This window comes from Sprattus sprattus (genome assembly GCF_963457725.1).
Source record: "Sprattus sprattus genome assembly, chromosome: 8".
NCBI classification, from domain to species: Eukaryota; Metazoa; Chordata; class Actinopteri; order Clupeiformes; family Clupeidae; genus Sprattus; species Sprattus sprattus.
In genome coordinates this window covers 17,616,214-17,639,988 of record NC_137927.1, presented here as the reverse complement: position 1 = coordinate 17,639,988, position 23,775 = coordinate 17,616,214, and the positions used below count along the sequence as shown (strand labels likewise).

The 23,775-nt window shown below is 44.4% G+C and overlaps 4 protein-coding genes across 5 annotated transcripts; 2 read left to right on the top strand and 2 right to left on the bottom strand.

Moving 5' to 3' along the window:
- Positions 1 to 258: 258 nt before the first annotated feature.
- On the top strand, positions 259 to 7,385 carry dis3l (DIS3 like exosome 3'-5' exoribonuclease; the record flags this gene model as incomplete). Its single annotated transcript, XM_080843993.1, has 17 exons — positions 259 to 387; positions 859 to 1,012; positions 1,353 to 1,481; positions 2,259 to 2,394; positions 2,487 to 2,654; positions 2,944 to 3,022; positions 3,493 to 3,672; positions 3,909 to 4,078; positions 4,246 to 4,407; positions 4,661 to 4,911; positions 4,995 to 5,087; positions 5,275 to 5,802; positions 5,886 to 6,040; positions 6,208 to 6,386; positions 6,495 to 6,640; positions 6,731 to 6,902; positions 7,041 to 7,385. Exons 2-17 carry the CDS (start codon positions 969 to 971, stop codon positions 7,383 to 7,385), a joined length of 2,937 nt encoding a protein of 978 aa, XP_080700119.1. The 5' UTR covers positions 259 to 387; positions 859 to 968.
- A 637-nt stretch (positions 7,386 to 8,022) lies between these two features.
- Positions 8,023 to 13,183, bottom strand: tipin (timeless interacting protein). Of its 2 annotated transcripts, none has more exons than XM_080843969.1 (8): positions 13,157 to 13,183; positions 10,804 to 10,944; positions 10,524 to 10,611; positions 10,356 to 10,431; positions 9,956 to 10,078; positions 9,724 to 9,787; positions 8,900 to 9,151; positions 8,023 to 8,726 (listed from the first exon to the last, which is right to left on the bottom strand). In XM_080843969.1, the coding sequence occupies exons 2-8, from the start codon at positions 10,928 to 10,930 to the stop codon at positions 8,422 to 8,424; spliced, it is 1,035 nt and encodes a 344-aa protein (XP_080700095.1). In that variant the 5' UTR covers positions 10,931 to 10,944; positions 13,157 to 13,183; the 3' UTR covers positions 8,023 to 8,421. The 2 variants fall into 2 exon arrangements, with proteins under 2 accessions (XP_080700095.1, XP_080700094.1); XM_080843968.1 differs by lacking the exon at positions 13,157 to 13,183 and adding an exon at positions 11,260 to 11,347.
- Positions 13,184 to 14,101: 918 nt separating this feature from the next.
- On the bottom strand, positions 14,102 to 18,096 carry lctla (lactase-like a; the record flags this gene model as incomplete). The annotated part of the gene is made up of 13 exons (XM_080843521.1): positions 14,102 to 14,217; positions 14,504 to 14,567; positions 15,057 to 15,256; positions 15,379 to 15,505; positions 15,658 to 15,932; positions 16,063 to 16,224; positions 16,384 to 16,438; positions 16,622 to 16,717; positions 16,920 to 17,048; positions 17,245 to 17,354; positions 17,459 to 17,546; positions 17,653 to 17,813; positions 17,982 to 18,096. The coding sequence occupies 13 exons, from the start codon at positions 18,094 to 18,096 to the stop codon at positions 14,102 to 14,104; spliced, it is 1,698 nt and encodes a 565-aa protein (XP_080699647.1).
- Positions 18,097 to 20,084: 1,988 nt separating this feature from the next.
- Positions 20,085 to 22,066, top strand: crybgx (crystallin beta gamma X; the record flags this gene model as incomplete). The annotated part of the gene is made up of 6 exons (XM_080843973.1): positions 20,085 to 20,137; positions 20,671 to 20,719; positions 20,939 to 21,060; positions 21,167 to 21,302; positions 21,571 to 21,710; positions 21,934 to 22,066. The coding sequence occupies exons 1-6, from the start codon at positions 20,094 to 20,096 to the stop codon at positions 22,064 to 22,066; spliced, it is 624 nt and encodes a 207-aa protein (XP_080700099.1). The 5' UTR covers positions 20,085 to 20,093.
- Between the last annotated feature and the right edge of the window lie 1,709 nt (positions 22,067 to 23,775).

Sequence of the window (23,775 nt, the reverse complement as noted above, 5' to 3'; positions counted from 1 at the left end):
ATAACAGCTTTAATTATAGACCAAACTGGTCAATTTAACCACAAGTCCCCGAGTAAAGTAACAATACGCAATCCGGAATTAAGTGTGTCACTCGTCCTTTAACAGTGTGTAATAGATTTGATGTAGGCTATTCTTCTCAGATCAGTGCAGTTTGCTGTTCTCCTTCTATTTTGTCCTTCAGAGACACCGTACAACGCGCTTCTGGAAGGCTTCCGCATAAGTAATGTTGTTGTCACAGGTTTCACCTGTTTGTTATGATGATTAAGACAGAAAGGATTTTACATTTAAAAAGTTCCCGCGGGGGAAAAGTTCGTGTCGTCCGTGAACACTATCTGAGAGAGCATGTGCCTTGTTTTAGCGCACTTTGTCAAGCTGCATGTCACAACGGTAATAAACATTGCCTATACATTTAAATGTTAGCTGGCTGGCTACCTTGGTAGCCACCACCGAGATTGAATTGTCTAACTTAGTGCCTTAGTGTAAGTTAAAAGACTAGAATATCTAGGTGGCATAGTAGTACATAGTGATGTACGTTGTGTATGCTGGCGTTGCAACCTAAGATAAATGCTGTTATATATTTACTGTCAACTGTGGATTTTGCCATTCTGCAATGGAGGAAGTTTGGCGCGCATTGCTAACTTTGGTCTAGCACAGCAATATTTCTGGCAGCGCTTCTGTTTTGATTGGATACGAAGTTCCTACCAGTGTAGCGATATTTGAGGATGTGACGTTTCATATAAATATTGACATCTACATAACTAGCCAACTTTCCAAATAACCTATGTGGTGGTATGTGGAAAAAGTGTGTCCTCATTAAGAAAGACTGTATCTGTCTCTGTGTAATTGCCATCCATATAGAAGGCAAAACCCTGCCTGAAGACGTGACGCACTATGTCGTGCCAGATGCAGGGGTGGTTCGTGATTTCCTGGAAATCCTGGAGTTCCGTGAGCTTCAGGGGATTGTGTTCATGCAAACTGCCTGCCAGGCTGCACAGCACAGCCGTGGACGCAGGTACGTCCCCTAGGGTTGAAACCACCCTGAGATAAAATTGAAGCTGACATCCTTTACAGAGTATCTTTTAGTAGTTGTCATGGCCATGGTCCCAGATCTCAGGTGATGGTCAGGTCCGTGTCAGGGCTGCCTCTTCTCAAGTGTCACCTGGCACCTGGGATGCATTGGGTGGATACATTCTTCTATTCTAATATTTTTCAGCTTTTAACACTACTTATTGTGCAGTGTTGTAAACTAATATAGGAAAAGCACACATTTGTAGTTGTTCTGTCAGTTTGAAAGCCATGAGAATCTTCCTACTGACATAAATGCAGTTGAGTTTGACCTCTTTCCTGACCAGGCTGTACAACCGGCTGCGCAGTTTGCTGAAGGATCCGCGGCATGACTGCATTCATTTTGCAAATGAGTTCCAGCAGTACTCCTACTGCCCTCGGGAGAAGGGAGAAACCCAAGAGAAATGGCAGACAAGGTCAGTGACCTTAATCACACTCACGCTGTGCTGCCAACCCTGGGCCTTTCAAAAACCACCCCCTACACACCCTCTCCCTATTGACTTCCACTCCGTTTGCGCGTTCATGTGGAGGGTCTGGCATATTAAGTGCCATCCAAAACCAATTAGAGCGGAGTGGAAGTGGATTATAAAGCCCTCCGACAGGGAGTCTGCGGCCCAATGTCCTTAAATGACTCATTATAGCATGTGGAGATATTAACGTAAATAAAACATGAAATGTAGCTTTACACACACGGAATGAAAAGAGTGAAGGGGAAAGAAATCCTATATTTGTCTGAGGCTCCAAAACGTATGTTTTATGGTGTTTTTAATTATGTTCGTTATTTCAGTGAATGCAACTTTGATGTCAATTTCCTTTTTTGGCTGTGGGCATCCCAAAGCTTGCCACTGTATTACACCCTACCCCTTCATTAAGAGTGCCCTCTGTGGTGTTGCTACAAACAGGATGCCCTCTGTGACTCTCCAAGAGAGGGAGTGGGGAGGATCCGGTTTTAGAAAGGCACCCTCATTCAGACCGACTTGCCCACATTAGACAGGTGTGATGAGTTGCATGAGAGTGGAGTTATTACTTAAATATTTCTGAGCGTTATTCTTATGTGACCTTTGGCAAATGTGACCCTTGACAAATTAGACAGAGTAAACAAATGAGTTTAGTCTGATGTATAATCACTAAAGGACTCTGTGAAGCCCATTGATCATCGGTATGAGAGTAATACAACTGGTCTCCTTTGGTAGGTGTATTTACCATGCAGCGGTGTGGTACCACGATCATCTGGCCGGCCTGAGGCCAGTGGTCATGATCACAGAGGACCAGGAAGCAGTGGCTGAGTTTGGTAGCAGCGCCAGTGGGATTTATGTCATCTCAACTCAGGTACCAGACAGACAGACCAAATCCATTCATAATATGGTGGTATATTATGTGTCCTAATGATTTCATCCTGACCTATCTGTTGTCGCTGTTAGGAGTACCTGAAGAGTTTCTGGCCTGACCTGCCGGCAGCTCAGGAGCTGTACAGCTCCATCTGCCAGGCCCTGCAGGAGCGTGAGAGTGAGAGCACAGAGCGAGAGTATGCAGAACACCTGCCTGGTGAGGTGCTGGAGGCAGGGATCAAATCTGGCAGGTTCATCCAGGCAAGCATGCAGGAAATAGTGCTCTGTTTGAACAGTGGTGAAATGCCTGCTCCAAATGCAAGCTTTCATAAACAAAAATGTAAAATCCTCTAAATAAAGATGACTAAGCTCTATTGATACGAATGTAGGTGCTGTGCCCTATGGTTTGTGCATGGCATTTATAATGGGATTCAGCCTCCATGCAAAACTAATTTAACTATGACCTGAGCATGGAGAGTTTGTGCTTCTAAATGTAGTCATTTGCTATTAGATTAGAACTCACAGGATTATTTTTTGTGTGTGTTTGCAGGGTACCCTTAACGTGAACAAGCACAGAGCTCAACACGAGGCTTTTGTCCGATTTGAGGGCTCGACCACCAAGAACTCAGGTGAGCAGGTCATTGGACACCAGTCTCACTAGGGGCTTTACCACTGCAGGAACTCCAGATCATTCGACACCAGCCTCACTAGGGGCTTTTCCACTGCAGGAACTCCAGGCCCTTTTTAGGGAGGGGCGGGACCTTTAGGTGGTTTTCACACGGCAGGAACTGCCCCTGTAGGATCCCCTTCAGGGCCGTTTTCAAGGGCAGAAAAAATACCTCTGCCAGGATGGGTTCTTCTGTGCGGCCCTCAAACTTCTGATGGATGTATTGGGCTACGTCACTTGTAGGTCTGTAGTTCCTGCACAGCAATGGAAACAAAACAGAAAGGCTGAAAGGGCTGATAAGGGGGTCGTTCCTGTAAACGTTCGCTCCACCTGGGAAGTGCCCGGAGTTCAGTGCAGTGGAAAAGCGCCTGTTGTCTTAAACGCTTTTACTATCTTCACTCACACACCACTATCACCTTCATGACTGAGCAGAGCTGAACAGTGACGTGCTGGTCTGCGGGGGGAAGAACCGGAACCGGGCGGTGCATGGAGATTTGGTGGCCGTGGAGCTGCTGCCCGCCAAAGAGTGGCGAGGGCGCAACACTGCCCTGCACGAGGGCCAGGGGGAGGACAAGGCAGGGGAGGAGCCCCAGAGCCAGCCCATGCCCACAGGTAAACCTGCCACGCCCACCCCATTAAGTCTGAGTTTAAGTTCACATGTTGGAAGAGTAATAAAGGATGTTGATGGTAACTTAAATGGTACTTTTTTTTTTTCAAACAACCAAACTTCAACCAAAATCTGGGACGATTTATTTATTTTTGTGAGCCTATTGTTGGTTTATTGGATCTCTGAAAGCAGCTGATTACAGAGGCACCTCTCCTTATAGTGTTGTTCATTCACCCTGCAGGCAAGGTGGTGGGGATTCTTCAGAGGAACTGGCGAGACTACGTAGTGACCTTTCCCCCCAGGGAGGAGGTGCAGTCGCAGAGTCGCAACTCTCAGCGCATTTTGGTCACACCCTGGGATTACCGCATTCCCAAGATCCGCATCAGCACCCAGCAAGCTGAGGCTTTGCAGGTGACCTTCCCTACACACACAAATACACACACATGCACAATATCTCATGATGACTGGATTGATTTAATCTTAAAGTTAAAGTAATCGTAAACTTCAGTAAGGTCGGCTTATTTTGAAACATTTGTTTGTGTTCGTAAATGTGCTAGAACTGTGCTTGTGCTCATCAGGACCATAGAGTGATCGTGCGGTTGGACTCATGGGAGAGCAACTCACTCTATCCCAATGGCCACACTGTAAGGGTTCTGGGGAAGTCCGGTGAACTGGAAACTGAAGTCCAAACCATCCTGGTGGAAAACTGCATAAACGTTCCTCCATTCTCTGAGGCACAGGTGAGACTGCTGTAGCAGACCTTTCAACAAGGTCCGGGTTTTATGAGCACATTAGGCGTATGTTAAAGTCTAAAAAAAATAAAACTGGAATGTAAAAATGAACATACGTTACTGAAACCAGAGTCTCCCTCTGTTATGCACCTGTCCATTTTTCACATTTGACATGGGGCTTTCTTTTTCTGAAGGTTTGTTCTGTTGTCCCACAATGCATTTTTCTGTGCCAGAAGCTTATTGACCTGTGACCCCCCCTCAGCTGCGGGAGATGCCGGAGAGCTCGGCTGAACAGCCTTGGAGTGTGGAGCCGGGGGAAGTCGGCTCTCGGCTGGACCTTAGGGACACACACCTGGTGTTCAGCATCGACCCGCTGGGCTGCGAGGACGTGGACGACACGCTGTCCGTCCGCCTCCTGCCCGGAGGCACCCGTCTAGAGCTGGGCGTCCACATTGCTGACGTCACCCACTTTGTCCAGGAGGGCTCGTTGACTGACCTGGAGGCCCGGTCAAGGTGAGGGGCAAAGCTCTCATTGACCTTTGAACTTTAAGTCTAGTTTTAAAGCTAGCTTTTGACCACCCTGTTTCCTGTACCAGAGCTACCACATACTACCTGGCGGACCGGAGGTATGACATGCTGCCGGGAGTGCTGAGTGCAGACCTTTGCTCCCTGCTGGGAGGGGTGGACAGGTGAGTTGAACTAGGAATCTGAAGCGTATCTAAGTTACTTAAAATATAAATATGTTCATGCCATGTTCATGGTTTTAGTATGAATTGACTTGAAGTCAAGAAGGTGTTTACAGTATTTCGTTGAGGGTGGAGAGGGGTGGTTTCCTTTCGATCAGTGTGAAGAAGCTGAGGTTTCCCTCCACTGCAGGTACGCCATGAGTGTGATGTGGCAGCTGGACGCCCAGTCTTTGGCAGTGTGCAAGGTGTGGTACGGCCGCACACTCATCCGCTCCTCCTACCAGCTGCACTACGAGCTGGCTCAGAGCCTGCTGAACGGGGAGCGGGCCGAGGTCCCGGAGCTGGACCGTCTGGACGAGGAGGCGGAGCGGAGCCGGCGCCGGGTGGAGCTGCTGCAGGCCCTGCGGCTGCTGACCCGTGTGGCACGGCACCTGCGGGCGCAGCGGGACCAGGGTGGCGCGCTGGAGCTGGAGGGCGTGGAGGTGCGCGCCCAGCTGGACAGCAGCAAGAACATCACGGCCCTGGTGCCCAGGCAGCCGCTGGAGGTGCACGAGACGGTGGCCGAGTGCATGATCTACGCCAACCACTGGGTGGCGCGCAAGATCCAGGAGCATTTCCCACACCAGGCCCTGCTGCGCCACCACCCGCCCCCACGCCAGGAGTTCTTCAACCAGCTCATCGACAGCGCTCGCACTCGCAGCTTCGCCATCAATACTCGGTATAGTCCACACAGCTTAAGAATACATGCCAGGTTTGTTCACCCATCCCAAAGGTCTAAGGTGTCCCTGTTGCTTCCCCCAGGTCTAACAAGGCTCTGGCAGACTCTCTGGACCAAGCAGTGGACCAGCGTGATCCTGTAGTGAACCGACTGCTGAGGATGATGGCCACTCAGGCCATGTCCAATGCACTGTACTTCTCCACTGGAGCATGTTCAGAAGAGCAGTACTACCACTATGGTAAACTTCCTCCTTCCCATGAAAGCACAATCATGTATTTTTTCATACTGTCTCAAGTTGGGGTTTGAATCTGACTTCTTAATAGCCTGTGTTTTCCATTACCAATAGCATGTTATCTCCCTTGAAGATAAATCCTCTGTATCATACGTCTCTCTCTGTGGTGTCAGGTCTTGCTCTGGACCGCTACACTCACTTCACATCCCCCATCCGTCGCTATGCCGACATCATTGTGCATCGCCTCCTAATGGCTGCCATTAATGCTGAGAGGGGCCTGGCACCCAACAAAGTTCCAGCCACCAACAAGGACCTGGAGGAGCTAGCTCACCAAATTAACAACAGGAACCGAGTAAGTGGAACTCTCCTGACCTTGTTTACGCGACTTTAAAATCAACCAGTTTTTGTTCCACCTAAAGATGTTTTGGACATTTTGATGTGGCCTTTGTTCCCTGTGTAGGCATCTCAGCATGCTCAGAAGCAGTCCACAGAGCTCTTCCAGTGCCTCTACTTCAAAGACAAGGACTCTCTCACGGATGAGCGATGTGTAGCTGATGCTGTGATTTATGCCATCAGGGCCAACGGCATGCTGGTTTTTGTTCCACGGTACAGCCCTCTGAGTTGCTTTAAAAGCTGTCTTGCACAGACGCAAGAAGGTAAACAGGTAACGAGTAACTCTATGCATCTCTATTTTAGCTATGGTCTTAGGGGTGCTGTGTATGTGAAGAACCGAGAGAATCAGGTGGTCAGCGTGGAGGGTGATGGCAGCTGTGAGTGGAAGGCAGGGGCCTTGGAGAGACAGGTGGATCGGATCAGCACCACCACGAGTACTGGAACACATAACTTCAGCATATTTGACCACATCACTGTGAGTTTGTAATATTCATTTTGATATCCACTGTACATCTAAATCAACAGCATGTCTTGTTGACTGAACTGCCAGTCAGCGTCTGTGTTTTCTGTTTTTTTTTTTTTTTTTAACCTCATCTCTCCCTCGTATACCCAGGTGCGGATCTCTGTGCAGCCCTCCCGCTGCCACCCACTCAACCTCTGCCTGGAGGTGATCAGCAGCCGGCCTCACCAGGCCCCGGTCGCGGAGGCGCAACCCAAAGGCCGCGGCCGCTCCGAGCTGGTGCAGGAGGTGGTGCGGTTGGCCGAGGAGGCCTCTCAGCAGGCCGAGGAGCGGAAGGGCAGGGGGCCCAAGCTGTCAAAGGAGCAGAGGGAGTTCAGACAGAGCAAGCAACCCAACCTCTACTCAATCCTGCAGGAGATTGCAGAGATGGCCCTGCTGGACCTCCATGCTTGTGAGGCCCCCAGCGCTGAAGTTCAGACATGTTCTACCTCTGCCTAGGGCCTTCATAACATCACCAGTCCTTCTTTTGTATAAAGAGACTTCCTAATGCTGGATTGTAGATCGTTAAGGCTTTGGTTAAAAGGGACTGTACACTTTCTCATCTTAAGTGAACTCAATGAACCACTTTTTATACTACGTCAGAAGTATAGAATGCATGAGTGGTCACTTGCTGTTTTGATTCACAGTAGCATGGACTCTGTGCAACAGAGTTATTTGGCTCTAATCAAAATTATGGATTGTTGTGAATTGCTTTTTAATAAAAATATATTTTCATAGATTTTCTGTAACGTTTCCCCCTGAAATTTTAGAAAGAATTACTAGGAATTAAAGTTAACACCAGCCCTTTTTCACTTAAGACACTGGTGATTTATTAGGGTTTTAGTATCTTTACCCAAGCAACAGCCTATGGGCATAAAATGTGTTGATAGCAAGTTTGCTTGTATGCAGGGCTTTTTGTGACCTTATATAATTCAATATAATCTCGATCAAGACAAAGTTTTACTACATCAGTTCTTTATACAAAAAACAAACTTTATTAAAAGACAAGAAATAGTTACAAACAAATGAAACAGGATAAAAACAAAGACCAAACAGAATTGAAAAAAAAAATGAAACAAAGTGCAATTGGACACATCTGAACAAGGTGATGGGGGCAATAATCTTCCTTGTCCTGCCTGTCTTCCGTGACCTCACCCAGTTCTGTCACTCACATGTGGGGCAGTTAAGGAACAAAAGCAGATTGCCCAAGATTCGCGTAGAGGCCATTCGAGGTGATTTACAAATGTGTTCGCTAAACAAAGCTCTGTTCAATAAAAAGTATACTGCCAACTCGTTTGGCTTGATAGGATGATTGGGCACTGGTTGGATGAGATGAGAGAAAGGTTGACACTACCTATAGGTATTTGGCTTGCGTAATTTGGAGTGGGTAAACGTATTATTGTACCTATGGCTATGCAGAGCAGATCAGCCTGATCGGCAACCTGCGCAGAGCCTGGTGCTGGCCAAAGGCAGCGGCAAGAGAAAGAGGGTGATGTCAATCACTACTGTCCTCTACGCCATTTGCCACTTCTGGGACTGGAGAGTTCTCCTCCTCCTCATCATCATCATCAACTAATGGAGAGTCCTGGGGAGGAGCTTTCTTTTCTGATGTGTTTACATCACTGGGTTCTGAGCAGGTCATGGTTTTGTCCTGCTCCTGCTCCTGCTGTTGCTCCTTCTCCTGCTCTTTCTCCTGCTGTTGCTCCTGCTCACGTTCCTTCTCCTGCTCCTGGCTGACTTGAGTGAATGTGCTTGTAGAAGGTTCCTCAACCTCACCACACACGTCAGGCTGAGAGGCACCTGAAAATCACAGCGCAGTTCACCTTCATGTTTCGTATCCCATGCTCTAGTTCAAAGCTCTAAATATAACTGAGATGAGATTCTAAATAATACATCAGATTATCTTTGGCACGTTTTACTGGGTGATGGATCACCACTGAACATGCTGTGTGAACTCTGGGCATGGGTCTCACCTTGCTGCTGCTGCTGTATCCGGGCCAGCCTTCTCTCCAGGGCCAGCTTCTTGTTCAATTCAATGCGCTGCTGCTGTTCATCTGACAGGGACGCGGGGGCAGGGGTAGAGGCATAGGCAGGGGCAGGGGTAGAGGCATAGGCAGGGGCAGGGGTAGAGGTAGAGGCATGGGCAGGGGTGGAATGTATGAAGGGTTCATCAGGGAATCCTCCTTCTCCAAAGGAATCCTCCAGGACACGATCGCGAGGCTCATCTGAAACCATGGCAAATACGACACAAATGTAAGAAATAATTCTGACCTCCGATTCCCCACCAACAAACAGGAATTTTACAGTTCCTTCTGCCTTTTTGGAGAAATGTTTTGTTATATTTTCGTGCCACTTAATGTATTAACGTCTGGCCCAAAACATTACATTTAACTGATTCTTTTTCAAAGTTTCTGAACTGAGAAAATATTGAGGGTTTTGAGTTCAGTGCTTTAAATTAGTATTTCATATTTCATTGTTTATTCAGGAAGAATTGACTGAGCACAAGGCTCTTTTGCAGCAATGTCCTGACAGAGGCTACATAATACAGAAGAACAATAAATAAACAAAACACAATAAACAGCTCAGAAATTAAGTATATAAAAAAAAGCATTAATTTTTCATACAGAACCTAGGGTGGCAAAATACTGAATACATCTTCATCATCCTTCACAAGTATGTTTCAAAAGACACAATTATAGAATTATTATTATTATTTGTATTAAGAGCCACAAGGATGGCTCTCAACCACTATTGAACCACCCAAACTTTTTCACACTTGGTCATCTCATGGTCTCACCTTCTTTACTTGTGAAGTCCTCATTTATGAGGGGCATGTCAAGTCGTATTCGTTTGAGACAGGTCTGAGGAGATGGGGGGTGAGAGGTGAGATAAAGATTTGATTAATTACAGTATATACTACTATGACAAAATAAAGTATAAGCCGCATCAAATTTACAAACTATACCAAAACCACTACTAGCCAGTCCCTGTGAACCAACCCTCCTGTTCTGTGTTGTTGTTCAGCTCACCTGCACATCTTTTTTGGCACCAAGAGTTTCCAGCCTGTCGATGAAGTCCTCAAACTGGAGTTTGGGGTACAGTCTGTGTGCCCAGTTCTCCATCCTCTGCATCAGGACCCTCAGATCCTCAGCCTTGATGGACACATGAGCAAACGCTAAGATACCCAGGCAACCAGACCGAGATGCCACACGAGGTAGGTGAACACAACACATCTGATACCTGTGAGCAGTTTACATTAACTCATTTCACTCAGACAGATTGACTTAACTAAGCCTGATTTATTTGGGGTTGTACACTTATAGGACCATGTAAGCTTGAATAGATGACAGAGTCCTTTCATCTTCAGATAAATACACCTAAGGGCAGGACGGGGGCAACACAAGAGTGGGAAAAGTAAGTGGGACTGACCTCATGTCCTTTGCCTTTGTATCGAACATTGTCAAACAGGTTTCGAAGAGCTGGGAGTCCTCTTTCAGATGTGAGTCTGAGGAGATTCATCCAATTAAATGCCAGTCTTTGAGAGATCATAGGCACTGTGATTTTAAAGTCAACAACATGATGACTGAGTTGACCAACCTTTGAGAGTCTAGCTTAGGTTGAGGCCTCTTAACTCCTCGCCTTTTAGGAACGTCTGGTAGCTTTGAGATGTCTCCATCCTCTTCACCTTAACAACCATAAGGTCAACAATAATTTAAAACAAATTTAAACATAAAAACAAGGTTTTAAAAGATGGTGAGAACATCTCCACACACATCTCTAACTGCCGCTTTCCCTTGGCCATCTAGCTAAATGAAGATTCCTCACCGCAAGCGAAACTCAATCTTCGGTTCAGACTTGTTGGTTTTGCTGGTCTTACCATTTGCAAATGGATCCCCCTCATCCTGTCCCGGAGACATGGGGGGAGGAAGTGGTGGGAATGCCTCATCCTCTATGTTTTCATAGTTAGGGATATCAAACAAGTCGTTTTCCAGCGGATCGATCATGGCGCACTTAACCCCTGCAATGGACATTGTAAACAACATTCAATGATCATAATCAGACCACAGACCAATAACACGCAGGGTTGAGAAAGGATGTCTGACTAAACATATGTTAAACATTTAGGAAGCGTTTCAGAGTGCACCTGAAAACGTTTTAAGTCATGGATAAGGTCAAAAAATTGAATGTAATGATAGCTAGCTAGATATTGAAGTTGGATGGCACTTGCTGGGGGAAAAAACATTACAGGCAAACTGGAGAACAAAATAGCCTTCTTGGATTATGTCAACTATGGACATAACAACTGACAATGTTCTATAACCAAGCTATTTACATTTATTAATTTGTGATTGGATAAGTCATTCCATGAGTGAAGACATCCTGGAACGACCTCACTCGGATTCTTCACCGCTAGTATTCACTCCGCATCTGGTGAACTCCAACCGTTGAATTGAAGGACTAGTCCAAGCAAAGTAGCGTTTTACGACAGACTAATTGTAAAATATTTTTTTTCAGCATAGATCATTTCTATGAGGTGTCCAGAAAAACATAATAAAAGTCCCAAGAAATCCTAGTTGAGAAAATATGTTTTATTTCTCATCAATCTGAGATGTGTGCTAATAATGCCTGGAAAAAATACACCCCAAAAATGAAAAAAAATTCCTTTACTCGTATCAAAATGAAACTTTACACAATTAAAGTACCCATGAAAAGTAAACATTTTTGTATTACGAGTTTCTTTTGAAATTAACTTGATATGCACATGAGCGCCACACTTATTGAATATGTCCTAATTTGCATAGGCAGAAACACCATTCATATGTATGACAAATACATCCAATCTTCATCCAATCATCCTACTGCCAATGGGAGATGACAATGCTGCTTTAAGACTGGCCTCTAACCTGAAAACTGCCTGGCTTGGTAGTACCTGCTAGCGGTATGGTGTTTCTGCCTTTGCAAATTAGAACATATTCAATAAGTATGACGCTCATGTGCATATTCAAATTAATTTCAAAAGAAACTTGTAATACAAAAAAGTATTAAATAGTTACTTTTCATGTATACTTTTACTATGTAAAGTTTTATTGTGGTAGGAGTACAGAAAAAAAATTAAGCCTATTTGGGTGTATTTTGGGCATATTTGATTAGTGTATAGCTCATTTGCATATTACAATTCATTTTCAAAGAAACTTGTAATACAAAATTGTTACTTTTCATGGGTATTTCATTGTGTAAAGTTTTATTTTGATAGGAGTAAAGCAAAAAATATATATATATATTTGTGGGGTGTATTGTTGCCTGGGATTATTAGCACACATCTAGGATTGATAAGCATTTAACATATATCCTCCTGGCTGTGATTCGACCGTAGGCCTCAATATATATATTGCTTTTTTTATTTACTCAGGGATATTTATTTATCTATGTATTTATTGTTATTTATTATTATTTAGCTGTGGCAGTTAGTGTGCACAGCAACTTAAGTTGTTTTTAGCTGTTTGATGCTACCTCATCTGTCTCGTTGTTTTTGGGACAATGACAATAAAGTACTTTGAACTTGAACTTAGGTATCTTTTACCAAACCCACGAAGACTCGTCTCACATTGTTTATACTGAACAAGCTAACATGAACTAACTGGTCTGCAGTAACTTTGCTAGCTTTTTGCGCAACTGACCCTATGCTGGCCAGCGCTTACTGAGGGGCACTGGTCATACTGATAGTTAAAACCATAGCCAGCTTGCTAGGTAGATACAACGGTCTGGCAACCTCTCAAACTCAAGTTAAATAGCAGAAGTTACATTATAGCCACAAGTTATTTACATTATAGCCATAAGTGAAATGGTATTCCACTGACAAATGATAGGCTCCAGTTAAGTAAGAATGATATGCTATATTTTCAGGAGTAAAGAACGTTTTTCATTTCGTAGGTCAATGCAGAAATGTTAGGTCGAGTATTTAGCCAAATATTAACAGAATGAATATAAACAGAGTGAATTAGGTGGCTATCGATAGCTAGCTAAACGTTACCAGCTAACGTTAATGTTATCCTGCCAGGCTGCGTCCAATGGCGGGAGAGTGGGCTTTGCCTACTTTAAACCTCAATACACCTTGCTATAAAAGATGCAACAATATCGCACACAAAATAATCACGACCTGTTGTTTCTGACCAAGGCAAGCAGTGTTACAGGTAGATAGTTGCATGCCTTTTAAAACTCTTGGTCCGTACCTTGACTTGTGTGTTGAGCGACTGCTTTTCCCGGCTCTTCCTCTCCTGGTTATTGTGTAGTTCAATCAAACAACTAAAATGCCGGCTACAGCTCTCTACTGGCCTGGATCTGTCACTGCAGAGTATTTTGCTTATGAAAACGTAGATCGCTTGTATAGCCAAGGCATTTTTCATACAGACAGTGGCAGTGACATTGAAGCAGATTTAGAATTAATTGGCGTTTCTGTGCTCCTAAAGGCATGTGCGGTAAAAACAATCCTCACGGCAAGTACGTGATACCATTGTAGTGAGCAGGGTTTGATATGTAATGAGCGCGCATGCGCGAGTGTTCAGCCTTGAAGACATGCCTAGTAAATGATGGTCAACGTTATGTCTTTGTTTCAGGTCTATTGTTTACTAATATAAATACTATAAGTATAAGACAACCATAACAACAGAAGCTACTCAGTTTCGTTTTAAAAAATATTCAATGATTTAATGAAGTATTTCGATTAAGACATGGATGGTGGTATGCACTGACATAGTAAGTGTAAGGCTGTCTGTTTCCAGTTAGAAAATGTACACATTGCAATAAGTTTGTTTAAGCTATATGAGTGTATTATTTTTCGACCTATACAATTGCATTCACTTTCCTATGACCAAGCCTAACCTTTTCCACGTCAAACACCAAACCTGCTTTCAAATATGGGAAAATCTGAACTACGTCAGGGTGTAAGTGAGGGGTGGATTGATGCTAAAAATAAATCTACACACTGAAATTTCTGAGCCATCATCTTTCTGAAATGTAAAGTGACACTTAAAAATTCAACATTCTTTCCATGATTGACTTCCTCAGAATCACAGAGGCCATCTTTTATGAATGGAGCTCTACGTGGCCCAAGCATAAAGACAATTAAAAAAATGTACAGTTGTCTGTAAAGGACATGAATGGCAGTAAAATCTCATCTAGATTCGGCCTCGGAGTAGAAACATGAGGAATATGGCGCTGAGGAGGATGCACAAAGTGCACACAGTGGGAACCACAATCTCAGTGACCATCTCCATGTGACTTGTCAAAGGATCTGAAACAGAGTGATGGGATGGGAAGGATAAGATGGATACAGTCTCCATACATTAGTAGCTTTGTCATAAATTTCACGCACAGACATTTCTGATGTTATATCTGAAACAACCGACATGTTCGAACAACTTAATTAACAGATTCAATAAAAAACAGATGAAATATTCATTTATGTTTTACATTCTACAGAGTTCAAGATCAAGAAATGATTCAGTTCTAAAAGGTATTTTCTTAAATTAAAATGAGCCAGAGACAATGGTTAGTCTGCTAATCAGTGTTTCCCTTACCAGCAGCAAGGAGCTGATTACTTGAGGAGCAGGTTTCTGATGCCTTCCTCTTCCAGCTCTCCACCTGACATGACATCAGATGAACGCCATGAAATTAGTATATTTGAAAATTACAGTGGTTTCCACGGGGGTCATTAGGCCTGGCCATCCACATTTTCAGATGTTCACTCTTTATAGGCCCTATTAACCTCGGTTTACCAAACAAAGGCTGACCTTATGGCTAACCTATGGCGATGTCCAGTGTCACATAGTATAAGAGTGTAGACAGCAGTGTGGTATTATGGAGAGGGTAATGTTCATGTGAGTCAGACAGATGACAGGCCTTATGCCATGAGCAGTCTAGGCCTACCGTTTCTGTCTGAAACTGTTAAAATGGTGCATTTAGCAGCCAGAATTTAAATGGGGGGGGGGGGGGGGGGGGGGGGGGGGGGGGGTTCTAAACTCCTAGCAACACCCTTGGTGGTTACTAACAATCACAATGACACTAATGAATAAAATACAGGATGATGAATATTATATTGCTGATAATAATAACACAAATCTCTTGTCTTACCTCCCTCTGATTGGGGAAACCATTGGAGCTGATGATTCGTTTGTAGTATTGAACAGAGGCCTTAGGATACCGGGGCTTGTCTTTGCTACCAAAGTCCACATAGTACAGACCAAATCTCTCAGAGAAGCCCTCGTCCCATTCAAACTTGTCCAGCAGAGACCAAGCAGTGTATCCTTTGACGTCAACACCATCTTTTATTGCTATAGAAACCAAACAAAAAACATTTGCAAGAGGATTTTAATGAATAGGTCGGTGCATCAGTCAACATTTCTGTTCTGTTGTGTTTACTTTTAGGGGATACTATAAAAGCTTTTGACCTCACCCTTAAGCATTTCATTGATGTATTCCCTAAAGTACTGCATCCTCCAGTCGTCACATAAATTTGTACACATCATCTTCTCTGACACTCCATTCTCCGTCACATATATCATTGGGTTTCCATACTGGGTCTGACAAACACAAGCAAAAAGCAATCCTCATCCAACCTCAACGAAACTGATGAGAGTAGTTCTGTCAACATTGTAGTACATTGTGTTGTGCATGTGATGGTCCATCATATAGTTATGCTCTTCACAGAGCGCACCTGTCAGTGAGGTCATACCTTGACGAAGTTCAGCAGACGCCGGAATCCCCAGGGCACGGAGTAGAGCCACTCTGAGCCAGGGTCAGGCCAGCGGGGATCCACCAGCTCGGCCAGGTCACGGTCAGTAAAGAAGCTGCTTCCGCGGTTAGAAGGGAAGTTCTTCTGGGTGACGTAGCGGGTGGTAAAGTGGCCGATCCCCAGGAAGTCACAGGTGCCCCGGATGTAGCTCCTCTCCTGGGAGGTGAACGTGGGCAGACGGGAAGTCCCCAACCCTTGCTGAGCGCTCTTCCTTCCTAAACACATGAAACATCCAACCAGAGCCAAGAGTTACATTCTCCTCAAGTGAGCCTCAGCAGAAACATAACTCTGTACTGGATTTGTTGACAGTGAAATAGTGTTACTGTAGTCTCTACTTTTGCTCACCTATGTAGTCTTTCATCACTTGAGGGTAGTCTCCATTAAAGAGTGGTGTGGCAAACCATCCCAAACTGAACTGCACATATCTCTCTGCAGCCTCAATGTCCTTCTGATTGGTGGTGTCAACCGGCTCTCCCCAATCAGCTAACAGTGAGATCCCCACCAGTCCTACAATAAAGAGTTACCATTATGGTGTCGGCTCTTCACAGCACATAACAAGGTATGCCCATTCTTTACTCTGACTCAACATTTGATCATTTTTGTAAGCTCTGCATCACTGCTCTTTACTGATATCTTCCTCCTGAACTGGAGGGAGCTCTTGATTACCTTTTTGTTTGCTCCGCCACTGGGTGTCATAAGTGTGCCAAACCTTTGCATGTGCCTGAGGGAGACCCAAACAGACAGGATGTGAGGAGTATATTTAGATTTTTATTTGAATGATTTGTGAATTTTGTTCTTTTTATTAAAGTTTAAAAACATTTTTTAAGTAATTAGTTCATTACGGCTATCGGCAAATTCAGTGCTGGATTGCTATTGACAGGTCTATACGTTTGATATGCGGCACCTTTATCATGTTATGGGCAGCCTTGTACGATCCTGTGCCTCTTAGCTTTAGTCCAGGTGCATGCTCCCCTGTCTCATAGCCCTCTACAGCTGCAGCCTGCAATGACAATTCATCCCATATACAGTATACCGTCATAGTAAAATTATATCATATTCACACACAATTAGATGTCTGAATTTATAGTGACTACCACAAATTCATCCCATGCCATGAGACATAGCTGAAAACTGGAAATGTGGTGCATAGTGTTGCTTAAAGTAGAGAGTAATACAAGTAAATAAATGTTCAGGTGACTTACCCATGGATTGTTGAATGTAATCCAGTATTTCACTCGATTACCAAATCTCTCAAAGCATAAATTGGCAAAGTCATTGAAATAGCTGACCATGCTGACGTTTTGCCATCCCCCATATTTATCCTCTAAAACCTATTGGGAAAAATAGGATGGTTTATGCGATTGGTTTATACCAACACTAATACAAGTCTAAAGATAATAATATTCATTCAAATTTGTCTTGCCCATTCCAAGAAAAACACATTATCTTCTCTACTGATGAATGCTGCATTTGTAGTCTCACCACCGTGTTATTGGTGGTGGGCATTCAGTGAAATATCTCACCTACCTGAGGTAGATCCCAGTGATAGAGAGTAACAATCGGGGTGATTTTATTCTCCAGCAGATGATCGATTAGGTCATCATAATACTGGATTCCTTTTTCATTTACATGAAGTGCTGCTGAAATAAATAAATAGGCAACATAAAAACTATGACTCAGACATAAAAATAGCTCCTATTTACCATTGAGTGCTATATAAGCAACGTGTATTTGATCTCACATTTAACTCCATTTGGTAGGATACGAGGCCAAGAGATTGAGAAGCGGTAGTGGTTTAACTTCAGGTCTTTCATTAAGACAATGTCTTCCTGGAAAAGGGACAGTGGAATACTTCAAAACGCAGTTAGATCAAGGACCAACTTTTCATACTTTGTTTTAGAATAGTTATTTTTTGAACATGATGTCATGGCTCACCTTGGCTTTATAGTATCCCTCACAGGAGGAGTCTCCGGTGTCATTATAAAAGATTTTGCCTTTTTTGTGGGCGAATGCATCCCAGATGCTCATGCCTTTGCCATCTCTGTCCCAGGCACCCTCTGTTTGGTAGGCCGAGCTGCCGGCACCCCATGAAAACCCTGTTCAGCATTGCAGTGCAGAGAACCAATTAGGGTTGTTTTTTCGATCCAAGAAATCAAATGCATCGTGCATGATGATCTGAAACGTCTACGTTTAAAGCTTCTCTAGAACTACTTAGCAGATGTTTTACAATTGCAAATGTTTGGAGTCATCACACATTGCTGTACCAGTTGGAAAAGTTCCATAGTAGAAGGCTCCCTTGTCAGTCTTTGTCCAGTCAAAGTCCTCAGATGCGGTCACACTCAGCACCATCACCAACACAAGTGCAAAGTGTGGTGCCATGGTTCTCTCAGTCAGACCTGTCGGGAGAAAAAGTCACTGTTACTCCTGTGCAGTGAACAAAAGCTCTTCATGAATGTTGTCTCAAGTCGTTGACAGTCCTTCCCTGCCATCAAAGCATACTTACTAAAAAAGGTCAGCATGCAAAACGTGTTGTGCAGACACAAATCGAAGCCGGAGGCATTTCAGAGCAGAACAACAAAAAGTCAAATTCTTATGTAGTCACTCGGTAATGCAAACGTTGGAGGCCCGTTCTTCAGATCCATATTGGTAGGAAAGTTTTCATTTCAGCCAACTGTGCGACACACTAACACAGAAGGCAATGAGGGACAGGAAGTATGTCAGTCTTTCCAGAGCTGCCACTATGAAAGACATCATAAAGTTTTGGCTGTAATGCTAAAGAAATAATTGATGCTCGATGCTCGATGATCAAATCAATTTCCCCGTAAGACTAGTTCCACAAAAGTAGCAGCGTCTATATCTCTCTTGTGCCTCTCAGTCCCTGTCTCTGTCTGTGACACAGACCCCCCACCACATCCACATACATACCTGTGAAAGCACTTGCATTTGTCGCGGCTGGAAACCACCACAAAATGCCAGAAGGTACCCAAGCTTCTGGACTTAACGCATCCTCCAACAAATCTCTTCAGTGGCTTCCCCAGTGCTGTCACAAAACAGTGGCGAAGCATCCAGCAGATTGCTCTCTATTCAGGGGGTCTCGTGCGTAATACACAGACCCCAAATACCCGTCCATTGAGGCTCAATGGAGTGTGAGCGCAATATGCTGGGACAAACAAGTTTTTTAGAAACAGGGATTTCACCCTGTAAGCAAAGTTAATGTTAGCGAGGGAGGTGGCCTTGTGCGTCGGCTTTACAAAGGCATTGGGGCCTTCATGGTCACTGTATGATGTGGGTTGTGGTTGTAAACTTTTGTATATTACTGTTGAAATAACCATTTTAGAGAATGTTCTTCTCCTTATACAGGTGTTCACTGAAATGGACAGGAATGTGTTGCTTGTCAAAAACATTGCTTATGCTTGTTTGTAAAAAAAAATGAGGCGTTGAGTTTGACTATACTGATAAGCTGAATTCTCATTCAATACACTACTTATAAACATTCTTATCATTCAGTACACTAATGATAAGCATGCTTCTCATTCAGTACACTACTGATACACATTCTTCTCTTCAATGTCTCATAAGCACAGGTGTAGGAAAGAACTTTTGGTCAATATATTAAATTATTTTGTAAGACCTGAATTATAAAACACTTCCAATATTTCTTTCATATGTCTATAATTCTCCTCCAGACCACTAGGACTCTATCACATAAACATTTTTGGCATAGGACATTAAAATGTATTTATTTTGCTTCATATTTTAAGTGAAAAAATGAATACAGACAGATAGTCTAGGTCTCCATTAGATGGACTAAACATCCAAGACTGTGCTTAGATCAGTAGACTTTATCACGATCAGTTGGCTGGGCCGTGAGTTCTGCCCTTGACTGATCCGTGGAGAGGAGCTCCATCTCCCAGAAGCCTGCTGCTGCGGTAGCCTCTGGAGAGTCCCCGTCCTCATTGTTGCCGTGGCTCCCTGAGAGGCGCCTCTTGAGCTGTCGAGCCGCGCCCTGATGAATGTGCTTATTATTGCGAGGGCCAGCGTATTGTGCCCCTGGCCGTCTGAAAAACGCTGAATTGTTGAGGAAAAAGTGTTTGCACTGCACTCCCTGTTTTTTTCCCCCCTCGTGTATGTGTTTTTTTGTGTGTGAGAGTCAGTGTGTGTGTGTGTGTGTGTGTGTGTGCGTGTGTGTGTGTGTGTGTACACAGTGGTCAGGCGTGAACAAAAATACTGCATATGTGTGGGCCTGTGTTTAGCATATCAATGCAGCCAGTAGCCAGAGAGAGGGAGGCAGAAGGACTCTGAGTGTTCTAGTATCGCCCCTGGTTGACCTGGGCCGCTGTATTTAAGGGCCATTTATCAGGCCTCGCCGAGCTGACATGAACATCTTTACTAAGGTCCCAGGACTAGCCCAACAAACCAGGTATGTTCAGAGTGTTGTTCTGAGGACAGGGCTGACTTGGTCTAGGGGATTGGGAAGACAAGCCAGTCCATCAAAAAAGAAAGGTCAGACCCCCTTACCCCGACAACAGCACTGGGTCCTTGTGCTGGCGTGCACTTTGTATCTCTCTGAGAAAACCCAAACGTCTCCAAAAAATCAGATCCTAATGAATGATTTGTGACTGAATTGAGATGTCTGGGGAAAATGGAATATATCCTATGAACAATCGCACATCCACACAGAATTGCCCTCTTACTGCACTTAAGAGCGTAATAAAATAAGTGCAGTCTTGCTGTGCTCTTCACCTGTGACCACCACTGAAAAACTAAAAAAATGGTCCCTTCTGAAAACAACAAACATGAATTTTCCTTGATCAAAATGTGTTGGTGTATATGTGGTCAACGTTGCTGTTATCAGGTGATCATGGATAGAAAATTACCTTTCATTTGTGAAGTTAAAAATGTGACTGTGACCTGCATGTGTGTGAGTAACTGTCCCCCTCTGTGTGTCCACAGCAAGCTGGGGTCTGTGCTCCAACGTGCTTTCTACGGGTCCGGTGGGAGAGTGAGTTCCTCAACGCTTTATCTCTGCCTTCACATACTCTGCCTTAGCTACATACATCTTTGTTACTGGAGTTACCCCAGTACAGTAATAATATTTGACACCTGTATGGTTTGTGTTTTATGATGCCGAGTTAAAAGAACCTACATGTTTTCTTATGCGCGTGTATATCAGTTTGAGTGTCGCCCGTGTTCACATATGTGTTTCCACTCTCTCCGCCAGGTGACCCTTTTCGAGCAGCGTAATTTCGCTGGCAGACGTCTGGACCTAAGCTCCGACTGCCAGAGGCTCGCCGAAAAGAACTTCCCAGAAAGATGCAACTCCGTGCAGGTCGAAAGTGGAGCGTAAGTCTCCACACACACACCCGTGTTACCAACCAGAGGCGAAACTTGGACATGAACATTGACATTCTCTAAGTGTCTCTGACTGACTGATATTTTCTGTCCATAGATGGGTGGGCTTCGAGCATGAGAACTTCCGAGGGCGTCAGTACCTGTGGGACATGTCCGATCGGGGGGAGTATAACTGCACTGAGAAGTGGTGTGCTCAGGCTGACCGAGTCGGCTCTGTGCGCACTGTGAAACAGGTGAGCAGGTGCTTTGCACGACACTTACATTAAAACAAAAAGGAATCATTCTCATTATGTTATGTTAAAGCTATGTAATTAGACAAAAGCAGATTTTACCCACTCTGTCTGAGTAACGAATCCATATCTAGACAGAATTGTTGGGATTGAGAGAATATTATTCAGAAGCTTGGAAGTTAAAATATGCTAAATAATACAGTTATGACGCAAGACGAGCAGTCTCTCTAACTCCTGTGTGTGTGTGTGTGTGTATTTGTGTGGGGCCCAGGACTCCACACCTGCCCGAGCCCAGCTGTACGAGAGGGCTGGTTTCTCAGGCAAGAGGACAGAGCTCCAGGATGACATCCCTAACCTCATGACCCGCTACAGCCTCAACAGGGCTGCCTCCATCCGAGTACTGGGTGGCGCGTAAGTACAGGCTTCCTCTCACTTCAAAACTTTTTACTCATATCTAACGTTTGCTTAACGTCTGCTTATTCTGGTAAATTTCCAATGCGAACTGTACAGGCTTTTGGGAATAGATAAGATCAGTCATGATTCATTCTGTTTTGTCAAGGACTGCTGTTTTTTGTTTTCTCACTTCTGTTTATTGTTTTCTCGCTTTCATATCTTTGACTGGCTATGGCTGCAGCTGGGTGGTCTACCAGGAGCCCAACTACAGAGGATCCCACTACGTCCTGGAGAAGAAGGACTTCAATAACTTCTCTGACTGGGGGGCTCAGAACAGCACTGTCGGCTCCATGCGTCGCATTCGATTCAGCTGATCCCCGAAACAAGCCAACACACCCACTCCCCCATGCAAAAAACTTTTTATAAATGACAAGCACATTCTCTAGCACAACAATCACAGACCCACAAGACAAGCTATTTTAATAATAAACAAATGGAAAGAAAAACAATGACTAGCCTGTGTGATTTGTTTTAGTGTGGCTTTTGATGGCGTCATTGGTAAGGCTGGTAAGTTGTGTCTTCTTTTTCCAGCATACTAACCTTAATGAAAGAGTATTTATGTGTTCAGAAGACATTAAATGAACTAAAAGCTCAAGGGCATATGGTTTTATAACATACAGATGCAATAAGATCACAGACATCACAGAGTTCTGCGAAAAGTGGAGTGGCTAAACCCAAAATAAATAAAAGTAGGAATGCAGAAGAAAAAGAAAAAAAAATGATGAGAACATATATCTTTATGTTCTTCTCTCTTCTAACTTGAGATCTTCACTGGGGTTCACTTTGTACTGTTTGGTAGACGTGCCAGAACTGTACGACAAAAAGTTTCCTCAATGTTTTCCATAAATGACCCTGTTCTTCATTAAGTTAAAGTGGGTCTCACAGTAATATGTTTATTAATCATGAGGAAGTTGTCTTTGGCAGTATAACACCAGGTCCTTAGTGCCTCTAACACTGAGAATGCAGCTCTTTTGAACATGGGGGGCTTTGCCCAGCCCCGGGGTTGAGAGACATGGCGTGAGGCTTAGCAGGCTTTGGCCTCTGCGTTCAGACAGAGTGAGAGAGAGAAAGCGAGAGCTCTGCTGGAGGCTACCTATGATCTTAATCCCCCCCCAAGGCACAGCTGTGCTGGTCCTCTCACCCACATGAGAGGGACTGATGTGTTGGCTTCTCAGGGGGGTCTTAGCACAGGGGCCCTGGGCACGCCAGCCACACAGAAACATGTACGCGCCCCCGCGCCTCGTGTATTTATGCACCCTGTGAGAACGGCAGTTGCTTCTCTCTTGTCGGTTTGATGATGGCTCTCCAGTATTAGGCCCTGTCAGTTGGGGTCTAGTGGTGGGATGGTGCTAAGCGCTGGAGCGCTGGCGTGGCAGCTGATATCTCTGTTCCTGTCTGCGGTGGCTTCGGGAGTCGGGTGTGGCGGTGGTGGTTTGATGGTGTGTGTGTGTGGGGGCAGGGTTGATGGTGTGCGGCTGGTGGAATGTGGGGTTTGAAGTGTGTTTGGGAGGCCGTGAGAGTGGGGGAGTGTGCAGGAGCAGGCCGAGGGAATGTGAAGGCCTGACCTTTGGAAATGCGATGTTAGGAAGTTGTAACTCAGTTATGGGTTGGAAGTAAAGCAGTGTATTCACGGTGCTACTGCGACATTACACTATTTACTCAAGAGAGCATCTGACTGGTCAGGGTGTTTTGAGAGGTTGATCCGAATGAATGTTTGAATTACTTTTCAGCTCTGACCCACAGGCTTGCCACTCAGGTATTTGTGAGCAATTGTGGCACCTAGTGGCCAACATCATTTATTTATCTTGAAAAAGAAACACAAGACACACGACAACCATAACACATTCACACAGTGTTGTATTTACACATACTTATTATTCAAGTTTTATTATTCAACCAGCTAATAACCCAGATAATAGGCACTCACAACTCCAGTGTAATTCAAGTGTACTGCGCAGTGCGGGGGTGAAGAGGAGGCTGTCTTGAAGTAGACACTAAGCTTGTTCCCATGTGCCAGTGCTGT

Coding starts and splice junctions, on each gene's coding strand:
- tipin (XM_080843969.1), bottom strand. CDS start 10,930: ATGATCGATCCGCTGGAAAACGACTTGTTTGATATCCCTAACTATGAA. Junction 10,612..10,803: donor GGGGGATCCATTTGCAAATG/GTAAGACCAGCA, acceptor ATGGTTGTTAAG/GTGAAGAGGATGGAGACATC. Junction 9,788..9,955: donor GTGCCAAAAAAGATGTGCAG/GTGAGCTGAACA, acceptor CCATCTCCTCAG/ACCTGTCTCAAACGAATACG.